The sequence below is a fragment of the Orcinus orca genome, chromosome 7 (genome assembly GCF_937001465.1).
Source record: "Orcinus orca chromosome 7, mOrcOrc1.1, whole genome shotgun sequence".
Taxonomy (NCBI): domain Eukaryota; kingdom Metazoa; phylum Chordata; class Mammalia; order Artiodactyla; family Delphinidae; genus Orcinus; species Orcinus orca.
This window is the reverse complement of record NC_064565.1, coordinates 62,697,249-62,721,609: the sequence shown is the minus strand read 5'-3', so window position 1 is coordinate 62,721,609 and position 24,361 is coordinate 62,697,249. Positions and strand designations below refer to the sequence as shown.

The 24,361-nt window shown below is 37.1% G+C and overlaps 1 protein-coding gene across 4 annotated transcripts in view; it reads left to right on the top strand.

Annotated features, from left to right (window-relative positions):
• CHN1 (chimerin 1) overlaps positions 1 to 24,361 on the top strand; it is a 176,452-nt gene that overhangs the window by 88,769 nt on the left and 63,322 nt on the right. For 3 of the 4 annotated variants that reach the window (XM_004267333.3, XM_049712783.1, XM_033423608.2), the window contains one exon: positions 77 to 365. In XM_004267333.3, coding sequence (XP_004267381.1) covers positions 77 to 365 — 289 coding nt within the window. Of the gene's footprint in view, positions 1 to 76; positions 366 to 2,352; positions 2,431 to 24,361 lie in introns of those variants that run through there. The other variant, XM_033423609.2, reaches the window with a different exon arrangement.

Sequence of the window (24,361 nt, the reverse complement as noted above, 5' to 3'; positions counted from 1 at the left end):
AGTTTTAAATATTTTTTCAGAAAGAATTCACTTGCTTACTTTTCTTAAAAACATCTTTCCCATTTCATTGAGGCAGATTTGGAAGTCAAACCAGAAACTTCAGGCTCTACTACGATGGAAAGCACTTTGTTGGGGAGAAGCGCTTTGAGTCCATCCACGATCTGGTGACTGATGGATTGATTACTCTCTATATTGAAACCAAGGCAGCAGAATACATTGCCAAGATGACGATAAACCCAATTTATGAGCACATAGGATACACAACCTTAAACAGAGAGCCAGCATACCAAAAACATATGCCAGTCCCGAAAGAGACACTTGATGAGAAAGATTCTACAGGCCAGGATGGGGTATCAGAGAAAAGGGTAAGCTACCATGAAACCACACTTTGTCTTCTTCTGTTTGGGGTTCTTATAAGAAAACCATTATTGCCAGAAGAAATTGACTTCTCCACAGTGCTTTGGAAAGGATATGCATTTTCCTTAATGTCTAGTTTCTGTGATGCTGAGCTTTGATATATCTAATTCTTGTTAAGTTAAAATATGTCAGGTATATCTTTGTACTCCTGATTATTTCCTATTTTATCAGTTTCACAGTTTTAAAAATTTGTTGGAAAAATGACTCCTAGTAAAGAAGTTCAGGGGTTTTGGTCAGAAGCATAACTTACACTAGCTATATTACATAAAGAATTAAGGGGGTCACATTATCTATCAAACTTACTTTGTTTCCCTTAAAGATAATTTACTTTATGAAAGTTCTGTTCTTTAGCAAATTGATAGATAATATGTATTCTCAAATACACATGATTGAATTCAGTCTATCAATAACTGTTATACTGTTTTGAGAATCAGTCAGTCTTGAGTAACAGGAGAATTTATCTCTTTATGGACTTATGAAGTAACTGAATCCGGAAGATATACTTTTCTTTCATTATGAAAGACAATTTAAGTTTTTCATTTGTCATATTTTAATTGTAATGTGTTTAAGGTTAACATCAGAAGTTTTAATTCCTTGGCATTAAGATAATTTTACTTTGAAAATTGTCCCGAGCCTCCCTTTTATCCCCCAAGAAAAAGTGAGAATTTTCTCATGTTTTATATCGTGTGGGATTTAGTTGGGATAATTTTATGTATTTTAATTGTAATTGTGTTAGCTAATTCTTATATTCTCGAGTATCTTAAGTTGCCATATTAAAGAAATGTAGTATTATATAGTCATTGGAGCTTGATTCTGTCACCAAATAGATTTGTGCTCAAATTCTATCATTTTACCAGCTGAGCGACTTCATCAAGTTACAGAGACTCTGTGCTTTAATGTTCTTATTTGTAAAATTGTAATAACAATCAACTTCTGAGGATTGACTGAATGAGATAGTATGTATAAAATAATCAAAGAGGGCTTGGCACAAAGTAAGCACTCAATATGAGTTTGGTGGTAATGTTACTGTGACAGTCATATTACCTCATGGTAGCATCCTAAAATACTTCCCATTATCTTGGAGTATTTAGGTACAGAATGGAAATTTCAGATGTTCATTGTCCATTTCAAATTTTAGTTTCTGGCAGATCTTACTTAGAGTGGCATTTTGTGGCTGCAGAGAAACCAACATTTTAAACTATAGTCTGTAGCAAATAGTTTTTCATCCACTTAAAGTTGTTAGGAACTACACATCTTTTTTGGAAGTAACCAGAATTTAGAGTCCTAAATGCATGCTGTATTTAATATTGTTCTTTTCACTCTAGTTCCCATTTTCTCACTTTTGGTTATTTTTCATTCATGGCATTTTTCAGTAATGCTTGTATTTAAATACCTAATACTGATATTATATGTTATGAAGATGTGCCTTGAATATTCTAAGTTAACATCTGTGAAATATTGTTTTAAATACGTACCTGTGAGTCTTTCAAATTTGATCAGCCTAATGATAACCTTTGCTAATGTGTTCTGTATACATTTTTGTACGTTAAGGGACTCAAGCTACAGACATTTAGCTATTTAACATTGGGCTAGTCATTTAACCTCACAGGGGCTTAGTTGTCCCTCCTACAAAATGAAAATAAATATTCACAGAGGCAAGAGACTGAGGTAGCTAGTGCCTAGAGGACGCTTTTAACTCTGGGATCCATGATGCCCTATGTATTCTGGCAACATTACCCGTTAAATTACCTGGATTTTTTTGTGCTGAAGGCCAGTGACATAGAGTGAAGTAGCTAGCCCAGAAAGTGTTTCTCTTCAGCAAGCCTTGATTAAGAATCATCTCTTAAAAACTACTCTTTGCTTTAAACTGCATGCATCTTAAATCTAGTTGGCTTAAAATCTACTCACTCAAAACTAGATTTATTTTATTTACAGGTGTCATCCAACAGGACAGGGATGATGACCTGTTCAACAGCTTGAAACATTGATTCCCTGTCACAGTGGATGACATTTGTAAGTAAAGACAATCATGTTTAACTGATTTAAGATACCTACTGACATTTATTAAAAATATTTAATAAATATTTTACTGGGTCCTGCATAGCTAAATCCCCTCTCATTCATCAGTCCTTTTCCTCAGAGGCAAAAAGTGTTGGCTTTCCAGGAGCTAGTATGCTGTTGTGGAAAGGATAGTAGCATTGGAATTAAGAGCTGGGTTCTACTACAGGCATTGATTTTTCTGTGTCACTTTCTTTTTTCCTTCTCTGTCACTTTTCAGTCTCTCTGTGGAGACTGTTTCCCACCTTTAAATAGGAGGGCTTTGGACTAGATGACATCCAAGGTCTGGTTTATATAGTCTGTGATCCTTCAGGGAATGCAGGTTTTGTAGGAGAGAGAACACAGCACGAGGAAGAGCACTGAGGTGGGGTCTAGAAAGGAGAGATCTGTTTTTTCGTATCTACTAAGTGTATGACCTTGGGACAATCCCCTAGCCTGTCTGGACTTCACTTCCTCTGTATATAAGACAAGGGGTTTCTACAAAACATTAATTTTACAGGATTTTAATAAATACTTACTGCAGAAAGGGTTCTGTGCTCAAATAGGTTTGATAAAAATTAAGTTTTTTTTAAAAAAACTTAACCATTTCTTTTCTGTAGGCTTCTCAGCTTTGCTGATGCCTAATGTACATTACGACTCTCAAGAGTGCTCCCAAACTTATCTGAATCACCTCGCCACTATTCAGAACATTTTGGGAAAATAATGTTTCACGAAACCAACTTTGGGAAATTTTGAACCAGATGATCTCTTAAGGTCTTTCCTTGTTATAAAATCTAGGGATGAGAATTCTACGCATATTTTTTTTTTCAGTCCTTAAGGTATAAGTTGAGTGTCTGAGCTTTTGTGGAAGGTTGGCAGGTTTTATGGCCACAAAGTTTTTTTGCCACAGAAAGTGAATCCTGAAGACTCTTTGTTGTCCCTAGGAAATCTGGTGGCCTGTTGTGTGGGGAAAAATTTTTTTTCCAAGAGTTATCTGTATCATTTTTCTCATTAACTATTTTTTTAAGATTTTTTTTTGATGTGGACCATTTTTTTTAAAGTCTTATTGAATTTGTTACAATATTGCTGCTTGTGTTTTATGTTTTGGTTTTTTGGCCACGAGGCATGGTATCTTAGCTCCCCAACCAGTGATCGAACCTTCACACCCTGCATTGGAAAGCGAAGTCTTAACCACTGGACCGCCAGGGAGGTCCCTCTCATTAACTGTTAAAGTTGCTTCTTCAGCTTCAATATCAATTAGAAACTTGTGTGTGTGTGTGTGTGTGAACGCTTTTTTCAAAACATTCTTCTCTTGTTTACTCATAAAATTTGTTGTGATTCCTAATCATAAATCAAAGAATCATGGAGTTGGAAGGGGCCTTCACGGTTACCATGTTTCAGAAGCAATTTAAGCATACCCTCTGATGTTGAAATTCCTTCTTTGATATCCCTCTCTCTCTTTTTTTTTTTAACATCTTTTTGGAGTATAATTGCTTTACAGTCAATTAGGAAGTTTAAATGTCTCTCAACATTTTTGAAAATATTTTTTAATCATGAAGCTGTAGCATGTTGAAAAGCCAGACTTCCTTCTCTTCTAGAACAGCTTACCTTTGGCAGTCTAGATTGGCCAAGAGCCCAACTTTTATTAGTTAATTTTTAAAAATTTATCTTGGAACTGTATTTGAATAGTTTCTTCCAAGTAGTGAATATAGTACACTTGCTTCAACAGATACTGGACCTATGGCAGGACGCAATGGTTTTATGATAATTTTACACTTATTAGTAACATAACTTTAAATCTGCCCAAACCATGCTTTTGAAAATGTCTCACGTGACTGTTAGCAATATAAACTGTCAAATAAAATATATAATTTGCATTTCAGAAACCATACTGTGAGTCAGAACTCTGACTCTAGCCAAAACCTCTTTACTTTCAGACTTAGTCCTCCAAGCTCCAAACCTGACTCACGTGTAAGAATGGCCTGTGATGCCGAGGGGCGGCAACATCAGCTTGTTGGTTTTATGGAAGTTCACCAAGCTAAATAAGCTACGTGTGTCTGTGTGTGTGTATATATATGTTTTGTTTCCCTGGAAGTTTGGAATGAATGCAATTCTTGGCATATTTTCATATTAATTTATTCTTAAGGAGTTTCCTGTACATTTAAATTTCCTTCATCAAAGACTTCTTTGGGGATCGCCAGACTGCGTATGTATTGAAAAGCCTTGTGAAACTTGAAGTTGAAATGAAAGCCCTGCCAAAAATTGCCATAACTACTGGAATTCTTTGGTTACCTCCATAAAATGACAGGAGTCTTCGTCCCTGTCAAAGGAGCACAGGCTGTCTGCTAATTGTCTTAGTCTCCCACAAAGCCACTCTTCTAAATGTTTTTACTTTGCTTAAAAATACATATAACACGTTTTCTGTTTCTGTATCATCTCAATGTAGAAATCAGCAAGAAAAATACTTAAATTTAATCATTATAAAAATAACAATACCAGAGGAGTGGGTAGCATGAAGCAATCTGAAGAGAACTGTGTTTGGTTTCTGGATTTTGTGTTTTCCCAGTCCTTTGGGCCTTTTTTTCCTGTGCTGTGCTCCTCTTGTTCTCCTTAACTCTGCCTTTATCCACATCCATCCCTCTTGCCCGTCGTCAGATTTACATGCCCAAGTCTCTCTCCTCTGTGGCTTGTTCAAGGTTAGGATCAGTTGTTCAGGGTGAACAGGCCCTTAGAGAACTGCTAGATGTGCCCAAATTCACTTATTTGTATTAAAAAATCAATTTAGTAATTTATGAGGAGACTACAACTTCCATACAAAACTTCTAATAGTGGGTTTGTCCTCCTCTGTAACTGTCCTTCTTAAGAAATCAAATACAGTTTAAAAAAAAAAAGAAAAGCCTACATGGTCAGTACATAAGTATATATTAGTCTGTGTGCTCTTAGCAAGCCCTTAACCACCCTGGGTCTCAGTTTGCCTCATCTCTAAAATAAGGTCTATGGATTCCATTGCACTGGTGGTTATGAGTATTAATGAGATTTTGTAAAGTGGCTTCCTTGTATGTGATGCATTATTGCACTCTAGGCTCAGAGCGATCACCAACCAGATGTCCCTTCATGGGTCTCAGTACTGTTCCCCCGCCTTCGCTAGAAACAGCATATTCAGGTTTCTCTTCAAGATCTGTCTTTTCAGTGCTTCAGTTTCCCTCTGAGTTCACAAGATAACATCAAAAGGTTCCTACTTGCTTCATCAAAAAGTGGAGTTTCCCTTAACAAGGACTGTGATACCTCTAATTGTGTCCAATTAAGAAGCATGTGTCTTTGCCCAATAATGTGCTAATGACTTTTAAGGCTAAAATATGTTATTTGCCTGTCATATTTACATTTTAGTATTGACCAGTATTTTAACTCTACTTCCCCTAATTGTAAGACAAGTAAAGCCTTCTGGTCCTCTTCCTGTCAGTGAACTATTATTGAACCTGCACTCCTTGTTGAGACTGTTAGGATCTCTCAAATCTCCCCTAACTTCTAAGTCTGTTTATTCTCTTAACTCCAGCTGGGTAAACCCTCTCCTTCCTTTGCCTTAATGTCTTCACACTTTATTTTCTAAGTAGTCTTTCACGAGCTATCTATATAAAGAAATTCTGTTAGTCAAAAGTTGTCTTGGAACTTAAGCAAGTTAAGAGCACAGCAGAATATCATCCCCATTTCTTCTTTGTTTTCCATGAACTAAGTCATCTCCTGTCAAAATTAATTGCATTTAATTCAACCTCCTATTTGTAAGGAAACAGGCCAGGCTCTGGAAGTAAGAAAAGATGTACAAAATTTAAGCCCTGCCTCAAAGAGATTATATTTTAATGTTTTCATTGTTTCTACCCTATTTAACACAGACATCCTGATAGCAAGAGGCAGGCCACCTGTATAATCTATGTAATATTACGGGTGTTCATCAAATATTAAGTTGGACTTACTCTGATTTGAGCTTGCTACTATAATAGCCCAGCAGATCACCGGAAACACTTTTGTAGATAAGAATGCTAATTTTTCAGAATCATGAATCAGAAATTAATATGACATTCTGGCATCTACCCCGGTTTCAAAGGCTTTAATCCCTCAATATTGTTTCACTTCTGAATCAGCACCTTGAGTTTTACATGAACAGTTGTTGACTAAATGAACAAATGAATAAATTACTATATTTTATGAATTCAGCCAAATCCAAGGCCCTAATATAATTCAGTCCTAAGACTGAGAAAGAAAAGTATACTAATTCAACTTGATACTCTATATTTTTCCCGTTAAGAGCTAAGAATCTTTAGAATGTCCCTGTGAGGCAGGGAGGGCCATTCCTCTTTCCACAGATATACCATTTGAGTTACAGAGAAATTATCTTTGTGATATGCAATAGTTTGTGAAGGGTGGTGGGTAGCTGCACCTCCTTAGGGATATGCTCAAAGAAGCCAACGTGGCAGAGGGCATCTCCCCAAACTTACATTGTCAGTCATGTGTCAGGACAACCTAGACCCCATCAGAGAATCATACTTGAAGTGATTAATGAAGACTCAAATGGGGCCCAGGAAATTGTTTGCATGAATCTCAGCTGTCCTTCCATCTTATCACCCACAGAAAGGATTAGTAATTGAAAGCCATTAGGGAAAACCAGATGGAAAGAGGAAGATGGAAGATAAACATCAGTTCCTCAGCTCCAAAGAACCAGGCCAACGGAAGACCAAATCGTAATTTTCCAAGCCAGCCGCAGTTTTGGAAGATTTCTGTATATGAGCCAATTAAATAAATAACTCTTAATTTACTGGTTTGAGGGTTGGAAAAGGAAGCTGTTAGAAATTCTTTCATAGTTGCTATTTCAGAGCCTTTAGCATTTTGGTGGGAAAATAATCATTGATGGCAAGATTCCCATCCATTAACTTTGTGAAACAGAAATAAACTCTAGTGGCTTTATGATGGTAATAGCATTTTGGGATCCCAAGCAAGTAGAGACTATCAAGCAATAATCTGGCCTTCCATGTTGCTCACAAACTAACTTTGTGGGCAATTCTAAAAGAATCAGCTCTCTAGTTTTAGTAAATCCTTACATTAGATCTTATGCTTAATGACTTGGATCTATAATTTTCATCTTCTGCTTTTTGCTCCATATTTCCCCCTTATATTTGGAGTCATTTCTCTTTCCCCCTAATATTTAGATCTCTCAGAGACTGATAAGTCAAAGCCATGCCCTGAGCCTTTTTGTAAGTTATGAAAACTTAATGGTATTTTTTTTCTTTTTTTTTTGCGGTACGCGGGCCTCTCACTGTTGTGGCCTCTCCCGTTACGGAGCACAGGCTCCGGACGCGCAGGCTCAGCGGCCATGGCTCACGGGCCCAGCCGCTCCACGGCATGTGTGTGATCCTCCCGGACCGGGGCACGAACCCGTGTTCCCTGCATCAGCAGGCGGACTCTCAACCAATGTGCCACCAGGGAAGCCCAACTTAATGGTTTTATCTGGCCTCATAAGTTAGTCCTGAACTCTTCTTGGGTTTCCTTCAAGTTACTATAACTGGTCAAAAATGCTCAAACCTGAACTTTATATTGCAATAATTAGATTCTTTCAGTAAGAAATTATAGACATCTCTAGTGGCTACTATTTGTACCCTTATTTATATGTCTCCTTTTAAGTTTAGTGCTGCTACATTATTTTCACTGTGGTTTGTTCAGTAACTTGAATGAATCAGCCCTGTTATCCTCTATTTCCTTAGCTTCTGAAACCATCCAGTGAAAATCCACTGATGCTGTAGGTTTGCTGATGACCTATTTTATATTATTAAATTTTACATCTCATACAGCTTAAACATTTTCCTTGATAATTTCTAAGTTACTATACTTATTTACCAGCAGTGTTTGATAAAAGTTCACCTTTGCTGTAAAATTTCCCTCCAAAAGCAGAAGCTCTTATATAAGCTGCAGATTGTTTAGCACCTTGTTAAGAGATTTACACCTCCCTTCCTTTTGCCCACTCAGCAGGAAGAGGTCCCTGATTGTGGATATAGTTTGCTTCATAACTTTAGAATGATTTTGGGCTGCTGCCCAAGTTCATAGTAAGGAAGAAACTGGTGCCCTATCCCTTGAGAAAGTTCTGTTTTTCTATATAGCGGGGAAAACTCTACAAATTAGCCCATACCTGTTTATAGGTTTGTTTTCCGAGAATTCTTTATAAGTGAAATATATTGAGTATAATTTACATACAGTAAAATGTATTCAGTTACATGTACAGTTTGATGAGCTTTGACAAATGTATGCACCTGTGTAACCACCGCGTATCAAATATAAAACATTTCATTACTCCAGGAAGTTCCCTAGTGCCCCTTTGTAGAAAATCCCACCTCTTACCCCCTGCCTAAGGCAACTACTGATTAGATTTCCATCTGACAAGAAATTTGTTTAATGGTTGATATGACAGGTGACATCCTATTTAATGTTTTAACTTTCTATATTTATAGCACTTCTGACCTCCATCTTTTTTCTTTTTATTTATTATAAACACATCATCTTAATATCTTTAAATACCTATCTTCATTATCCCTGATTTTAGATGTAAAATTTCTCAGGTCATGTATTTTTAGGGAAATATGAGCAACAAAGGAATTGTTGGTATGTAGTAGTGCTCGCAGAATACTATAACTTGTTGAAGTTAAGCCCTATCACTGGACTCTTCACTTTTTAATCTGTAATAAGGACTTTAATAAATTTGGGTGCACAATGAAAGAGGGTTCTTAGGTGCAGGGAGAGAGATCTGCTGGGGTCTTGGACCTGAGCCAGAAGAACTCAGTCAGCCCTCCTTTAATCACTGGCTGTTCTCCTTGCCATTCCTCTCTGACCTGGGCTAGGTCCCATGGCAGGGTGTTAGTCACGGTCAAGTTGATGGAAAAGAAGGGTGTCCCCTGCTCTCTGAATGTGAACTGTTACTACATGGTACCAGGTATCACAATGAGAAGAACTACCATTTCTGCTTCATCCTCCCAGTCTACTCCAAGGGAAAAAGGTATTCTTTGTGGCAATGATATGATTCCAGAATTCCCTGTGGAACACCACTAAAGCATTTTTTTTTCAGCTTCATTGAGACCACTAAAGCATTTATATTTCTCTCCCTATAATCCTTGAAAGCATGCAGGTGCAAGCCACTCAAGAATCCTGTAGACCAGAGTTCTCTGCCCAGTCCCAGGTGAAGAGGGACACTCTCTGTGTAACAAGCTCCCATGGGAGGACTATGGGTCCTATAAAATTCCTGGAGAAATGGTTATAACTTTTCTCCTGTCTCCCTCAAAAAAGCCTATTGGAATGTGAGTGAATGAGAAAACAGTAGAAAACAATAAGAACATAAAAGTCACACCAAATCCTACTATTGACGGATAACATAACCAATAATATTCTGCTGTTTATCCTTCTAGAGTGTGTGTGTGTGTGTGTGCGCGCGCGCGCACGTGAGAGAGCGAGCGAGAGTGCACACCAAACTTGTGTATCATTTACAGTTACCCAGTTCTAAATTAACAAAGCTTTTTGAGAGGAAAGGATTTCCATAAGTTCCATCTGCAGCGTACACAGAGGGACTTAGTTGGAATTATTATTTAAACCAGAAATATTTTGCTATCTTGTGGACGTAACATTCTAATTACCACTTATTTCAGTGTGAATAGTAAATTTCCATTGTTGTCTTTTAGATAAAGCCCCCTCACCAAAATGCGTTTGCCTGATTAACGATTATGACAGATACTTTTATTTGGAACAGGGTTCATAGTTATTGCAAAGGGGCTGATTTTTTTTTCATATTTTTAAATTCATAGTGATATTGGATTGTAAACAAAGGATTTTAATCTTTCACTTTGAGTTTCATACAAAAATATTCTAAACTTTTAAGCTAAATTAATTTTTTTGCTCTAGGACAGAATGCGTAAATAATAATGGATCTTTAACATTTGATCTGGTCTTAACCCATAAAAGAAATTCTGTACCCCTCTGGGCTACTGTTCGGTCATTCCTTTGGAGCAGTCCACAGCATCTAGTTCAAACGCTCTCTTTAGGCTACTCCCTTTCTCTCTTAATTCCTTATTTTTTGAGATTTGTTTTCCACAAAGATCCACCTTTACTCCTCAAATAAAAGCACTTCAAAAGGAGCTTTGATTATCACATGTTGTCTCTTATTTATTCAGTCATTCCCCCACACACCCCCAAAACAATTATTTTTAATTGGGCATCTCCCTGGGAAAGATCAGGATCCTCATCTTATGACTTTAAGTAATGATGTCACTTTCAGCATGTCATCAACCTCTCTGAGCCTCAGTTGTGAAATGAAGGACTCAGCTTCACATGTGTCATTCAGGTCCCTTCTAGCTGTCACCCATAAATTTTCGTTAACCCTCAAGAGGTTTCTCAGACTTAAGATTCTGTACTTCTGAGAACTTATTATTTAAGAAGTAGAACAGACTGAAAACATGCAGATTTTTTTAAAATTTTATTTTATATTATAGTATGGTTGATTCACAATGTTGTGTTAGTTTCAGGTGTACAGCAAAGTGATTTAGTTATACATACACATATATCTATTCTTTTTCAGATTCTTTTCCCATATAGTTTATTACAGAGTATTGAATAGAGTTCGCTGTGCTATACACTAGGTCCTTCTTGATTATCTATTTTATATATAGTAGTGTGCATATGTTAATACCAACCTCCTAATTTATTCCTACCCCCATCTTGACCCTTTGGTAACCATGTTTGTTTTCTAAGTCTGTGAGTATTTCTGGTTTGTAAATCAGTTCATTTGTATCATTTTTTAGATTCCACATACAAGTGACATCATAATATTTGTCTTTCTCTGTCTGACTTACTTCACTAGGTATGATAACCTCTAGGTCCATCCATGTTGCTGCAAATGGCATTGTTTCATTTTTTTATGGCTGAGTAATATTCCATTTGTGTGTGTGTGTGTGTGTGTGTGTGTGTGTGTGTGTGTATGTATATACCACATCTTCTTTATCCATTCATCTGTTGATGGACATTTACGTTGCTTCCATGTCTTGGCTATTGTAAATAGTGCTGTAATGAACATTAGGGTATGTGTATCTTTTAAAAGTATGGTTTTCTGCGGATATATGCCCAGAAGTGGGATTGTTGGGTCATATGGTAACTCTATTTTCAGTTTTTTAAGGAACCTCCATACTGTTCTCCATAGTAGCTGTACCAATTTACATTCCCACCAACAGTGTAGGAGGGTTCCCTTTTCTCCACACCCTCTCCAGGATTTATTGTTTGTAGACTTTTTGATTATGGACATTCTGACTGGTGTGAGGTGATACCTCATTGTAGTTTTGATTTGCATTTCTCTAATAATTATCAATGTTGAGCATCTTTTCACGTGCGTTTTGGCCATCTGTATGTCTTCTTTGGAGAAATGTCTATTTAGATCTGCAAATTTTTCTATTGGGTTATTTGCTTTCTTTTTAACATCTTTATTGGAGTATAATTGCTTTTCAATGTTGTGTTAGTTTCTGCTGTATAACAAAGTGAATCAGCTATATGTATACATATATCCCCATATGCCCTCCCTCTTGCATCTCCCTCCCACCCTCCCTATCCCACCCCTCTAGGTGGTCACAAAGCACCGAGCTGATCTCCCTGTGCTATGTAGCTGCTTCCCACTAGCTATCTATTTTACATTTGGTAGTGTATATATGTCACTGCTACTCTCTCACTTCGTCCAGCTTACCCTTCCCACTCCCGGTCCTCAAGTCCATTCTCTATGTCTGCGTCTTTATTCCTGCCCCTAGGTTCATCAGAACCGTTTGTTTTTTTTTTATTCCATATATATGTGTTAGCATGCAGTATTTGTTTTTCTGACTTACTTCACTCTGTATGACAGACTCTGAGTCCATCCACCTCACTACAAATAGTTCAATTTCGTTTCTCTTTATGGCTGAGTAATATTCCATTGTATATATGTGCCACATCTTCTTTATCCATTCATCTGTCATTGGACACTTAGGTTGCTTCCATGTCCTGGCTATTGTAAATAGAGCTGCAATGAGCATTGTGGTGCATGTCTCTTTTTGAATTATGGTTTTCTCAGGGTATATGCCCAGTAGTGGGATTGCTGGGTCATATGGTAGTTCTATTTTTCGTTTTTTAAGGAACCTCCATGCTGTTCGCCATAGTGGCTGTATTAGTTTACATACCCACTAACAGTGCAAGAGGGTTCCCTTTCCTCGACACCCTCTCCAGAATTTATTGTTTGTTTTTTTTTTTTGATGATAGCCATTCTGAATGGTGTGAGGTGATACATCATTGTAGTTTTGATTTGCATTTCTCTAATGATTAGTGATGTTGAGCATCCTTTCATGTGTTTGTTGGCAATCTGTATATCTTCTTTCAAGAAATGTCTATTTAGGTCTTCTACCCAGTTTTGTTTTGGGTTGTTTGGGTTTTTTTTGATATTGAGCTGCATGAACTGCTTGTATATTTTGGAGATTAATCCTTTGTCAGTTGCTTCGTTTGTAAATCTTTTCTACCATTCTGAGGGCTATCTTTTTGTCTAGTTTATGGTTTCCTTTGCTGTGAAAAAGTAAGTTTCATTAGGTCCCATTTGTTTATTTTTGGGTTTATTTCCATTTCTCTAGGAGGTGGGTCAAAAGGATCTTGCTGTGATTTATGTCATAGAGTGTTCTGCCTTTGTTTTCCTCTAAGAGTTTTGTATTGTCTGGCCTTACATTTGGGTCTTGAATGCATTTTGAGTTTATTTTTGTGTATGGTGTTAGGAAGTGTTGTAATTTCATTCTTTTACATGGAGCAGTCCAGTTTTCCCAGCACCACTTATTGAAGAGGCTGTCTTTTCTCCATTGTATACTCTTGCCTCCTTTATCAAAGATAAGGTGACCATATGTGCATGGGTTTATCTCTGGGCTTGTTATCTTGTTCCATTGATCTATATTTCTGTTTTTGTGCCAGTACCATACTGTCTTGATTACTGTAGCTTTGTAGTATAGTCTCAAGTCACGGAATATATATATATATTATAGTAGACTATATAGATTATTATATAGACTATATAGTAGACTATATAGATTATTATATAGACTATATAGCATAGTCTCAAGTCACGGAATATATATCTGACACATATTTCTCCGTTTTTCTTTCTCAAGATTGCTTTGGCTATTCGGGGTCTTTTGTGTTTCCATAAAAATTGTGAAATTTTTTGTCCTAGTTCTGTGAAAAATGCCATTGGTAGTTTGATAGGGATTGCACTGAATCTGTAGATTGCTTTGGGTAGTATAGTCGTTTTCACAATGTTGATTCTTCCAATCCAAGAACATGGTATTTCTCTCCATCTGTTTGTATCATCTTTAATTTCTTTCATCAGTGTCTTATAGTTTGTCTCCTTAGGAAGGTTTATTCCTAGGTATTTTATTATTTTTGTTGCAGTGGTAAATGGGAGTGTTTCCTTAATTTCTCTTTCAGATTTTTTTGTCATTAGTGTATAGGAATGCAAGAGATTTCTGTGCATTAATTTTGTATCCTGCTACTTTACCAAATTCATTGATTAGCTGTAGTTTTCTGGTAGCATCTTTAGGATTCTCTATGTATAGTATCATGTCATCTGCAAACAGTGACAGTCTTACTTCTTCTTTTCCAATTTGGATTCCTATTGTTTCTTTTTCTTCTCTGATTGCCATGGCTAAAACTTCCAAAACTATGTTGAATAATAGTGGTGAGAGTGGGCAACCGTGTCTTGTTCCTGATCTTAGAGGAAATGGTTTCAGTTTTTCACCATTGACAACGATGTTGGCTGTGGGTTTGTCATATATGGCCTTTATTATGTAGAGGTAGGTTCACTCTATGCCTACTTTCTGGAGAGTTTTGTTGAATTTTGTCAAAAGTTTTTTCTGCATCTATTGAGATTATCATACGGTTTTTATTCTTCAGTTTGTTAATATGGTGTATCACATTGATTGATTTGCATATACAGAAGTTCCTTGCATTCCTGGGATAAACCCCGCTTGAGCATGGTGTATGATCCTTTTAATGTGCTGTTGGATTCTGTTTGCTAGTATTTGTTGACGATTTTTGCATCTATGTTCATCAGTAATATTGGTCTGTAGTTTTCTTTTTTTGTGACATCTTTGTCTGGTTTTGGTATCAGGGTGATGGTGGCCTTGTAGAATGAGTTTGGGGGTGTTCCTCCCTCTGCTATATTTTGGAAGAGTTTGGAAAGGATAGGTGTTAGCTATTCTCTAAATGTTTGATAGAATTCACCTGTGAAGCCATCTGGTCCTCAGCTTTTGTTTGTTGGAAGATTTTTAATCACTGATTAAACTGATTTTTAATCAGTTTCAATTTCAGTGCTTGTGATTGGTCTGCTTATATTTTCTGTTTCTTCCTGGTTCAGTCTTGAAGGTTGTGCTTTTCTAATAATTTGTCCATTTCTTCAAGGTTGTCCATTTTATTAGCATATAGTTGCTTGTAGTAATCTCTCATGATCCTTTGTATTTCTGCAATGTCAGTTGTTCTTCTCCTTTTTCATTTCTAATTCTATTGATTTGAGTCCTCTCCCTTTTTTCCTTGATGAGTCTGGCTAATGGTTTATCAATTTTGTTTCTCTTCTCAAAGAACCAGCTTTTAGTTTTATTGATCTTTGCTGTTGTTTCCTTCATTTCTTTTTCATTTATTTCTGATCTGATCTTTATGATTTCCTTCCTTCTGCGAACTTTGGGGTTTTTTCTTCTTTCTCTAATTGTTTTAGGTGTAAGGTTAGGTTGTTTATTTGAGATGTTTCTTGTTTCTTGAGGTAGGGTTGTATTGCTATAAACTTCCCTCTTAGAACTGCTTTTGCTGCATCCCATATGTTTTGGCTTGTTGTGTTTTCATTGTGATTTGTTTCTAGGTATTTTTTGATTTCCTCTTTGATTTCTTCAGTGATCTCTTGGTTATTTAGTAGTGTATTGTTTAGCCTCCATGTGTTTGTATTTTTTACAGTTTTTTTCCTGTAATTGACATCTAGTCTCATAGCATTGTGGTTGGAAAAGATACTTGATATGATTTCAGTTTTCTTAAATTTACCAAGGCTTGATTTGTGACCCAAGATATGATCTATCCCAGAGAGTGTTCTGTGAGCACTTGAGAAGAAAGTGTATTCTGTCATTTTTGGATGGAATGTGCTATAAATATCAATTAAGTCCATCTTGTTTAATGTATCATTTAATGCTTGTGTTTCCTTTTTTATTTTCATTTTGGATGATATGTCCATTGGTGTAAGTGGAGTGTTAAAGTCCCCTACTATTATTGTGTTACTGTCAATTTCCCCTTTTAAGGCTGTTAGCATTTGCCTTATGTATTGAGGTGCTCCTGTGTTGGGTGCATAAATATTTACAATTGTTATATCTTCTTCTTGGATTGATCCCTTGATCGTTATGTAGTGTCCTTTTTTGTCTCTTGTAATAGTCTTTATTTTAAAGTCTATTTTGTCTAATATGAGAATTGCTACTCCAGCTTTCTTTTGATTTCCACTTGCATGGAATATCTTTTTCCATCCGCTCCCTTTCAGTCTGTATGTGTCCCAAGATCTGAAGTGGGTCTTTTGTAGACAGCATACATACAGGTCTTGTTTTCGTATCCATTCAGCCAGTCTGTGTCCTTTGGTTGGAGCATTTAATCCATTTACATTTAAGGAAATTATTGATATGTATGTTCCTATTACCATTTTCTTAATTGTTTTGGGTTTGTTTTTGTAGGTCCTTTTCTTCACTTGTGTTTCCCAGTTAGAGAAGTTCCTTTCGCATTTGTTGTAAAGCTGGTTTGGTGGTGCTGAATTCTCTTAGCTTTTGCTTGTCTGTAAAGGTTTTAATTTCTCTGTCAAATCTGAATGAGATCCTTGCTGGGTAGAGTAATTTTGGTTGTAGGTTTTTCCCTTTCATCACTTTCAATATGTCCTGCCTCTCCCTTCTGGCTTGCAGAGTTTCTGCTGAAACATCAGCTGTTAACATTTTGGGGATTCCCTTGTATGTTATTTGTTGCTTTTCCCTTGCTGCGTTTAATATTTTTTCTTTGTATTTAATTTTTGATAGTTTGATTAATATGTGTCTTTGCGTGTTTCTCCTTGGATTTATCCTGTATGGGACTCTCTGTGCTTCCTGGACTTGACTATTTCCTTTCCCATATTAGGGAAGTTTTCAACTATAATCTCTTTAAATATTTTCTCAGACCCTTTCTTTTTCTCTTCTTCTGGGACCCCTGTGATTTGAATGTTGGTACGTTTAATGTTGTCCCAGAGGTCTCTGAGACTGTCCTCAATTCTTTTCATTCTTTTTTCTTTATTCTTCTCTGTGGTAGTTATTTCCACTATTTTATCTTCCAGGTCACTTTTCCATTCTTCTGCCTCAGTTATTCTGCTATTGATTCCTTCTAGAGAATTTTAAACTTCATTTATTGTGTTGTTTATCATTGTTTGTTCACTCTTTAGTTCTTATAGGTCCTTGTTAATTGTTTCTTATATTTTCTCCATTCTATTTCCAAGATTTTGGATCATCTTTACTATCATTACTCTGAATTCTTTTCCAGGTAGACTGACTATTTCCTCTTCATTTGTTTGGTCTGGTGGGTTTTTACCTTACTCCTTCATCTGACACATATTTCTGTCTTCTCATTTTGTTTAACTTACTGTGTTTGGGGTGTCTTTTTCACAGGTTCGTAATTCCCATTGTTTTTGGTGTCTGCCCCCAGTGGATGAGGTTGGTTCAGTAGCTAGTGTAGGCTTCCTGGTGGTGGGAACTGGTGCCTGTGTTCTGGTGCTTGGGGCTTGATCTTGTCTTTCTGGTGGGCAGGACTGTGTCCAGCAGTGTGTTTTGGGGAGTCTGTGAACTTAGTCTGATTTTAGGCAGCCACTCTGCTAATAGGTGGGGTTGTGTTCCTGTCTTGCTAGTTATTTGGCATGGCGCGTCCAGCACTGGAGTTTGTTGGCCGTTGGGTGGAGCTGTGTCTTAGTGTTGTGATGCAGATCTCTGGGAGAGCTTTCACCAATTGATATTATGTGGGGCTAGGAGGTCTCTGGTAGTTCAGTGTCCTGAACTAGGCTCTTCCACTTTGGAGGCTCAGGCCTGACACTAGGCCGGAGCACCAAGACCCTGTCAGCCACACGGCCAGGTCCGTGGGGATTTTCTTGCCTTTTGGGAAGTCTGAGGTCTTCTGCCAGCATTCAGTAGGTCTTCTGCAGGAGTTGTTCCACATGTAGATGTATTTTTGATGTATTTATGGGGAGGAAGGTGATGTCTTACCCCTCCGCCATCTTGAAGGTCCCCCTACAATAGGAAACTCCACTGAAGACACCAACTGCCTCAAGAGCTAGAGGTACATAGGCATTTTTTCAGAGGGTTTTCAACTTGGTTTTTTTTCTTTTCCTTTGTGCTTTGTCTAGTTTCACTTGTTCACAGGGTACCTCATGCAGAGGCCTTGCACCCAGCAGTTCACATTAGAGTGCCTAGTGAGAAATGGCTGCACTGCCACCTCAGCTCGGTGGGTCGAGCCCTGTGCAGAAGCGCTGCCCTGACACTGCAGCTCAAGATGGCAGTGGAAGGCCTGGGTTGTTTGTTTTTTTTCTGCATGAGCTGTTTGTGTATTTCGGATTTAATCCCTTGTTGGTCACATCGTTTGCAAACATTTTATCCCATTCTGAGGGTTTTCTTTTCATTTTGTTTATGGTTTCCTTTGCTATGCAAAAGCTTTTAAGTTTAAACATGCACATTTAAGTATAGGCTTGACTCTGCTGCTGACTAGGATTTTAAGTCTTTGAGCTGGTCATATAATTTTTTTTGGCCTCAGGAAATTGAAGGTCTCCTCTTGCTCCTCAGTATAGAGCCTCTAAAAGTTGTAAAACTAAGAATAATAACAGTAGTAACTAACATTTATTGAGCCTCTTTATGTGAGAAAGTCAGCTAAGTACTTTACCGGATTATCTCCTTTAATCTTTGTAACAATCCTTTTGAGAGTAGGTATTATAGTAACATGGGTATCTTTGGGGATGATAGGTTTATGGTGAGTTATCAAGGGATTCTATGGGTGTGTTTTAATAGTGCATCCTTTATTTTTAAATATGAAATCACGGAGGACAGCCAGACCCTTCCACAAGATGCCCTTTGGTGTCATTGTGGAGACTGAACACTGGACTGTGTTAGTATTTAGACTAAGTGGATCACTGTATTTTGAGTAATTGGCTTACTCAAAAGAGAAGTTAAAACATCCTGGAATCTGTCCAAAGGAAGTTGCAGCATAGTTCAGATGGGCCCTTCACCCATTGAGGCATGACACTCTAGAACTGCAACTCTTATGTTCAGTGTTTAAAATAAACCCTTATCAAATATTAAAAGAAGATTCCAGATTACAGAATAAGAAAGCCTATGTTCAAATTTTAAATATAAAAAACTAAAACAAACTATCTTTTCCTATAATGTAGCTTAGTTCTCTAATGGTTGCTTGTATCAAATGCTACTCTCCCTTCTTTAAGTACCACAGAAGTGTACAAATCCAAATAGTCTTGTTCCTTTCATAGGGACAACAACAACACAAATAAGAAAGGATTTATACTTATGTGATGGTGTAAATGATACATAAATGTGCAAAGCTGCCAATAATTTAGCATGTATATTTTCTTTCTTTCTTTCTTTCTTTTTTTATCTGTAGGCTTCTTTATAAAAATTTATTTGTTTATTTTTGGCTGCATTGGGTCTTCCTTGCCGCGCATGGGCTTTCTTTAGTTGCGGCAAGTAAGGGCTACTCTTTGTCACGGTGCACGGGCTTCTTATTGCGATGGCCTCTCGTTGCGGAAAACAGGCTCTAGGCGCGTGGACTTTGGTAGTTGTGGCACGTGGGCTCAGCAGTTGTGGTGCACGGGCTTAGTTGCTCCGCGGCATGTGGGATCTTTCCAGACCAGGGCTCGAACCCGTGTCCCTTGCACTGACAGGCGGCTTCTTAACCACTGCGCCACCAGACAGCCCCACAGCATGTGTATTTTTTTTTTTTTTTTATGTGGGTGAATAATTATTTTATTTTATTTTTTAACATCTTTATTGGAGTATAATTGCTTTACGATGGTGTGTTAGTTTCTACTGTATCACGAAGTGAATCAGCTATACATATACATACATCCCCATATCCCCTCCCCCTTGCATCTCCCTCCCACCCTCCCTTATCCCACCCCTCTAGGTGGTCACAAAGCACCGAGCTGATCTCCCTGTGCTATGCAGCTGCTTCCCACTAGCTATCTATTTTACATTTGGAGGTGTATATATGTCCATGCCACTCTCTCACTTCATCCCATTTTACCCTTCCCCCAACCATGTCCTCCTGTCCCCATGCCTAGGGGCAGGACAGGAATAAAGACGCAGACGTAGAGAATGGACTTGAGCATGTGTATTTTAAATCGCAGTACACTTAATAGAATGAGATCTGGATTAATTTCTTTAAAGTTTTTACAATGGAACCATATTAAACGATTAACATAATTTATCTGAGTATTAATGATATATAATGGTAACTAAGATTTATAATATAATAAAGCATATATATGCTTATATTATATGTATATAATATAAAACATTTATAATAATATAAATTAATTATATTTAAGATGTCAGCACACTTAATACATTTTCAATAGTTGACTTAAATTTAGGTTGACATCTTCAGGTTTTCATCATTTCAGTCTTCAGAGTGCTTATTAGCATTTTATTGTCAAAGTTGAAGCTTACTTAGCTCTTTGAAACTGACAAAAGACCTCTGAGTTGACAGTCATCTCCTAAATAAACAAGATTTTGAAGGCAGTTGAAGTGTCTTTCAAATCAGTACTCCAGAGACTATATGTAAAACTTACTGAAGAGAGTTTATTATGATCTAGAGGCAAAATGAAAAATAAACAAAAAACCCTCTCAGCTTTTTAACACAATTCAAGTTTACCATTTTTCATGGTATCTCTCAGAAGTAGGGAAACCAATAACAATGAATAAAGATTTGCTTCAGAACTATAAAAGGAAAAAATCAAAGATACTATTACTAATGTTAGTACTTTTGAGAAATAAAATAATGAAAATTTTTAAAAATAACTTTAATGTAAAATAAACTTTTGGGAAAGTTCTAAAATATGCAGTCATAGCGGCATGGACATATATACACTACCAAACGTAAAATAGATAGCTAGTGGGAAGCAGCCGCATAGCACAGGGAGATCAGCTCGGTGCTTTGTGACCACCTAGAGGGGTGGGATAGGGAGGGTGGGAGGGAGGGAGATGCAAGAGGGAAGAGATATGGGAACATATGTATATGTATAACTGATTCACTTTGTTATAAAGCAGAAACTAACACACCATTGTAAAGCAATTATACTCCAATAAAGATGTTTAAGAAATAATAAAATAAAATATGCAGTCATGAATAGTTTTTTTATTAAAGGGCCAAGTCAGATCAGTGTGCTCACCAATTATGCTTTATATACAATAGAGATACCTGCAGAAATTTTGATTCAGTAGAATCAACACAGGGCCCAGACATCTATTACTATAATTGTCTTTGTGTGTATGTGTGAGATCCTGTTGTAAAGGTTACAACTAATGGATTAGATCCATGATTCTCAAACTTTTTGGACTTAGATCCCTTTACACTTTAAAAATTGTTGAAGAGGGCTTCCCTGGTGGCACAGTGGTTGAGAGTCCGCCTGCCGATGCAGGGGACACGGATTCGTGCCCCGGTCCGGGAAGATCCCACATGCCATGGAGCGGCTGGGCCCGTGAGCCATGGCCGCTGAGCCTGTGCATCCGGAGCCTGTGCTCCGCAACGGGAGAGGCCACAACAGTGACAGGCCCGCGTACCAGAAAAAAAAAATTGTTGACGATCTCAAAAGAACTTTTATTTATGTGGGTTATATCTGTGATATTTACTATCTTGTAAATTAAAAGATTTTTTTAAATACCTATTAATTCATTTTAAAAACAATAATAAACCCATTACATGTTAACATACTAGCATTTTTATTAAGATAACCATATTTTATGAAACATATATAGAAGGGTGGCATTTATACATTTCTGTAAATCTCTTTAATGTATGTCTTAATATTAAGAAAACTGGATTCTTGTAAATGCTTGTGTGCATTCAGTCTCTGGTAGTATCTTATTTTGGTTGAAGTATATGAAGAAAATCTGACCTCATACAAATACACATTTGGTAAAGAGTATCTTAAGAGACTTTTCAGATAATTTGGGGGTTTTTTTGTTTTTTTTTTTGTTTTTTGCGGTGCGCGGGCCTCTCACTGTTGTGGCCTCTCCCATTGCGGAGCACAGGCTCCGGACGTGCAGGCTCAGCGGCCATGGCTCACAGGCCTAGCCGCTCCGTGGCGCGTGGGATCTTCCTGGACCGGGTCACGAACCCGTGTCCCCTGCATCGGCAGGCGGACTCTCAACCACTGCGCCACCAGGGAAGCCCCTTTACAGATAATTTGGATATTTCTCTTTGCTATCACACCAAAACTGGTTAAGTGGTAGTTTCTTAAATACTACTTGCAATGTAGAATCTGAAATGTTATAAATAAGCATTTCGTATTCTGTTACACTAAAATCCATTGGTCTGTCTTGAACTCTGAATGGATCTTTCAACTATGCATTATTCTGTAACATCATGCATTGGTCATTTGGAAAATATTGGTTCAGTGAGTTATTTAGGTCTTTCAAACATTGAAACATTTCTGTAAATGATGAAAAAAATCACATTTGTTAGTATCATCATTAATTTCATCAGAAAACTCATCTAAGTAGTGGGAAGCTGTCGCGTTCAGGGTGGCAGATACAGAATTTCCAAAATTCTTATTTTCACTTGAAAGTTTGGACTTTATCACTCACTGGCAGTTATTTTCCTTCAGGTGGCAGGCTCAAGTTTGTTCATTTTTGAGCAAATGCATCTCAATAACCAGAATTTATGTTAGCTGTTCTTCCAAGAAAAAAAATGGTATTCCATGGGAAAAGCCGCCAGCTTAGCTTTCACCTCAAACAATACTTCTCCTAAAGAAAACGATCCCCACAAGGATCCCAGATGTCTTTTACATCCTTTGGTATGATGCTAACTCTTCCTCTTTTGGAGAGTTTTTCAAATGTGGAGGTGCACATCTCTAAATGTAATCCAGATTAGAAACAACAGAGGAAACAGAGTTAGGAAAAAACTGTCTAAATATGTGACCCACAGTAGCTAATTTAATATGCCATTGTTCATTAAAAGCAGTACCACTGGTATAAAATAATGCATTAAATTCTATACTTAGTATCTGAAAGACCAGGTTCTTTTGAAACTGAAAACAACAGAGAAACACTGTTCAACTGATGATGTGATTTAATATTTCTGACACTGAAAAATGCAACCAGAGCATCCACTTTAAAAAATCTACAGCTGATCCTGCAGGAGGAGATATTTTAGGCAAGTTATTTTTTTAACATCATACTTCTTATTTTAATGTCTTCCTTATTAATTCATGCATTTGAAAATAGTTTCATCTTGGAATTTTACAGCAAGTTATGGTTTGAGTTTATGGGAAGAAAAATAATCAAACTTTAAGCTTACAAATGGTAGATATAACCAAATTCCCTTTTCCTTCTAACATTTTCTTCAAACTCATCAATACAGAGAGTTTTTATTCATCCATAAATTTTCATGGCACTTTGCACTATTCCTCCCATAATAGTTGTTTTGGTCCTGCATATTAATTTAAACCACGACTCAACAATCTTTAGAATTGGAAACTGCAATTCATGAATCCCAAGCATCCTTTGTATTTCAGGTGGCACCTGTTCTCTTCACACAACAAATGCTTTCAATTCAGTCTCATCCTTTAGTCAGCTATGTTGCTAAGATGCCTACGTTGTCACACATTTTCTCTTTAACATGTTTTCAGTTCATATTTGCATACATTTTGGCCATCAAATGAGGAGACAATATTTAAGATGCACTGCTTCCTTGCACCTCTGGCCAGCCGTTACTTTTTTTAAAACCATTAAGACATTTTTAAAAGTGGCCATTTTCTTTGTATTGATATTAAATCTATTCTGACCATATCGTAAGAGCAGGAAGCTGGAGCCATTCAGACAGGCATTTGTCTATGAGTTTGAAGAATTCAGCAAGGCTTGCAAATGTGCCATGACTTTGTGAGCTGGTTGCTTCAACATTTAGCACCTACTTTGTTCCAAGCATTGTATTAGGTGATAAGACTGATGCAAAACAAATGATGTGAGCAGTGTCAACATCACTACCACCACCTGGTCTTTGAGAGCTTTGAGAGCTCTCTGTATGCTGGGTACTCAGGATAGGGGTTTACATATATTCCATTCATTATCTCATCCCTATGAGGTAGTTTTTATTATCATTCCAGTTTTACAGATGAAGAAACTGAGACTTCTCCTTAGATCCTGGAACTAGTAAGCGAAGCTGGGATTCTTTTACAGAGGAGACAAGCTCTTAACCACCTAACTATAGATAACAATGAACTTTAAGTTTTTTTAAATTGTTTTAAGGCTTTATGGAAAGGGTGATTAGGCAGACTGAGGAGGAGAGTTTATAAACAACAGCTCTCTCTTTTTTTATTTTTTTATTGAAGCATAGGTGATTTAAAATGTTGTGTTAGTTTCGGGTGTACAGCGTAGTGATTCAGTGATACATATATATATTCTTTTTCAGATCCTTTTCTCTTATATGTTATTATAAAATATTGAGTATAGTTCCTTGAGATTCTTGTGCTACATAGTAGGTCCTTGTTGGTTATCTATTTTATATATAGTAGTGTGTGTATGTTCATCCCAACCTCCTAATTTATGCCTCCCCCACCACTCTCCCCTTTGGGAAC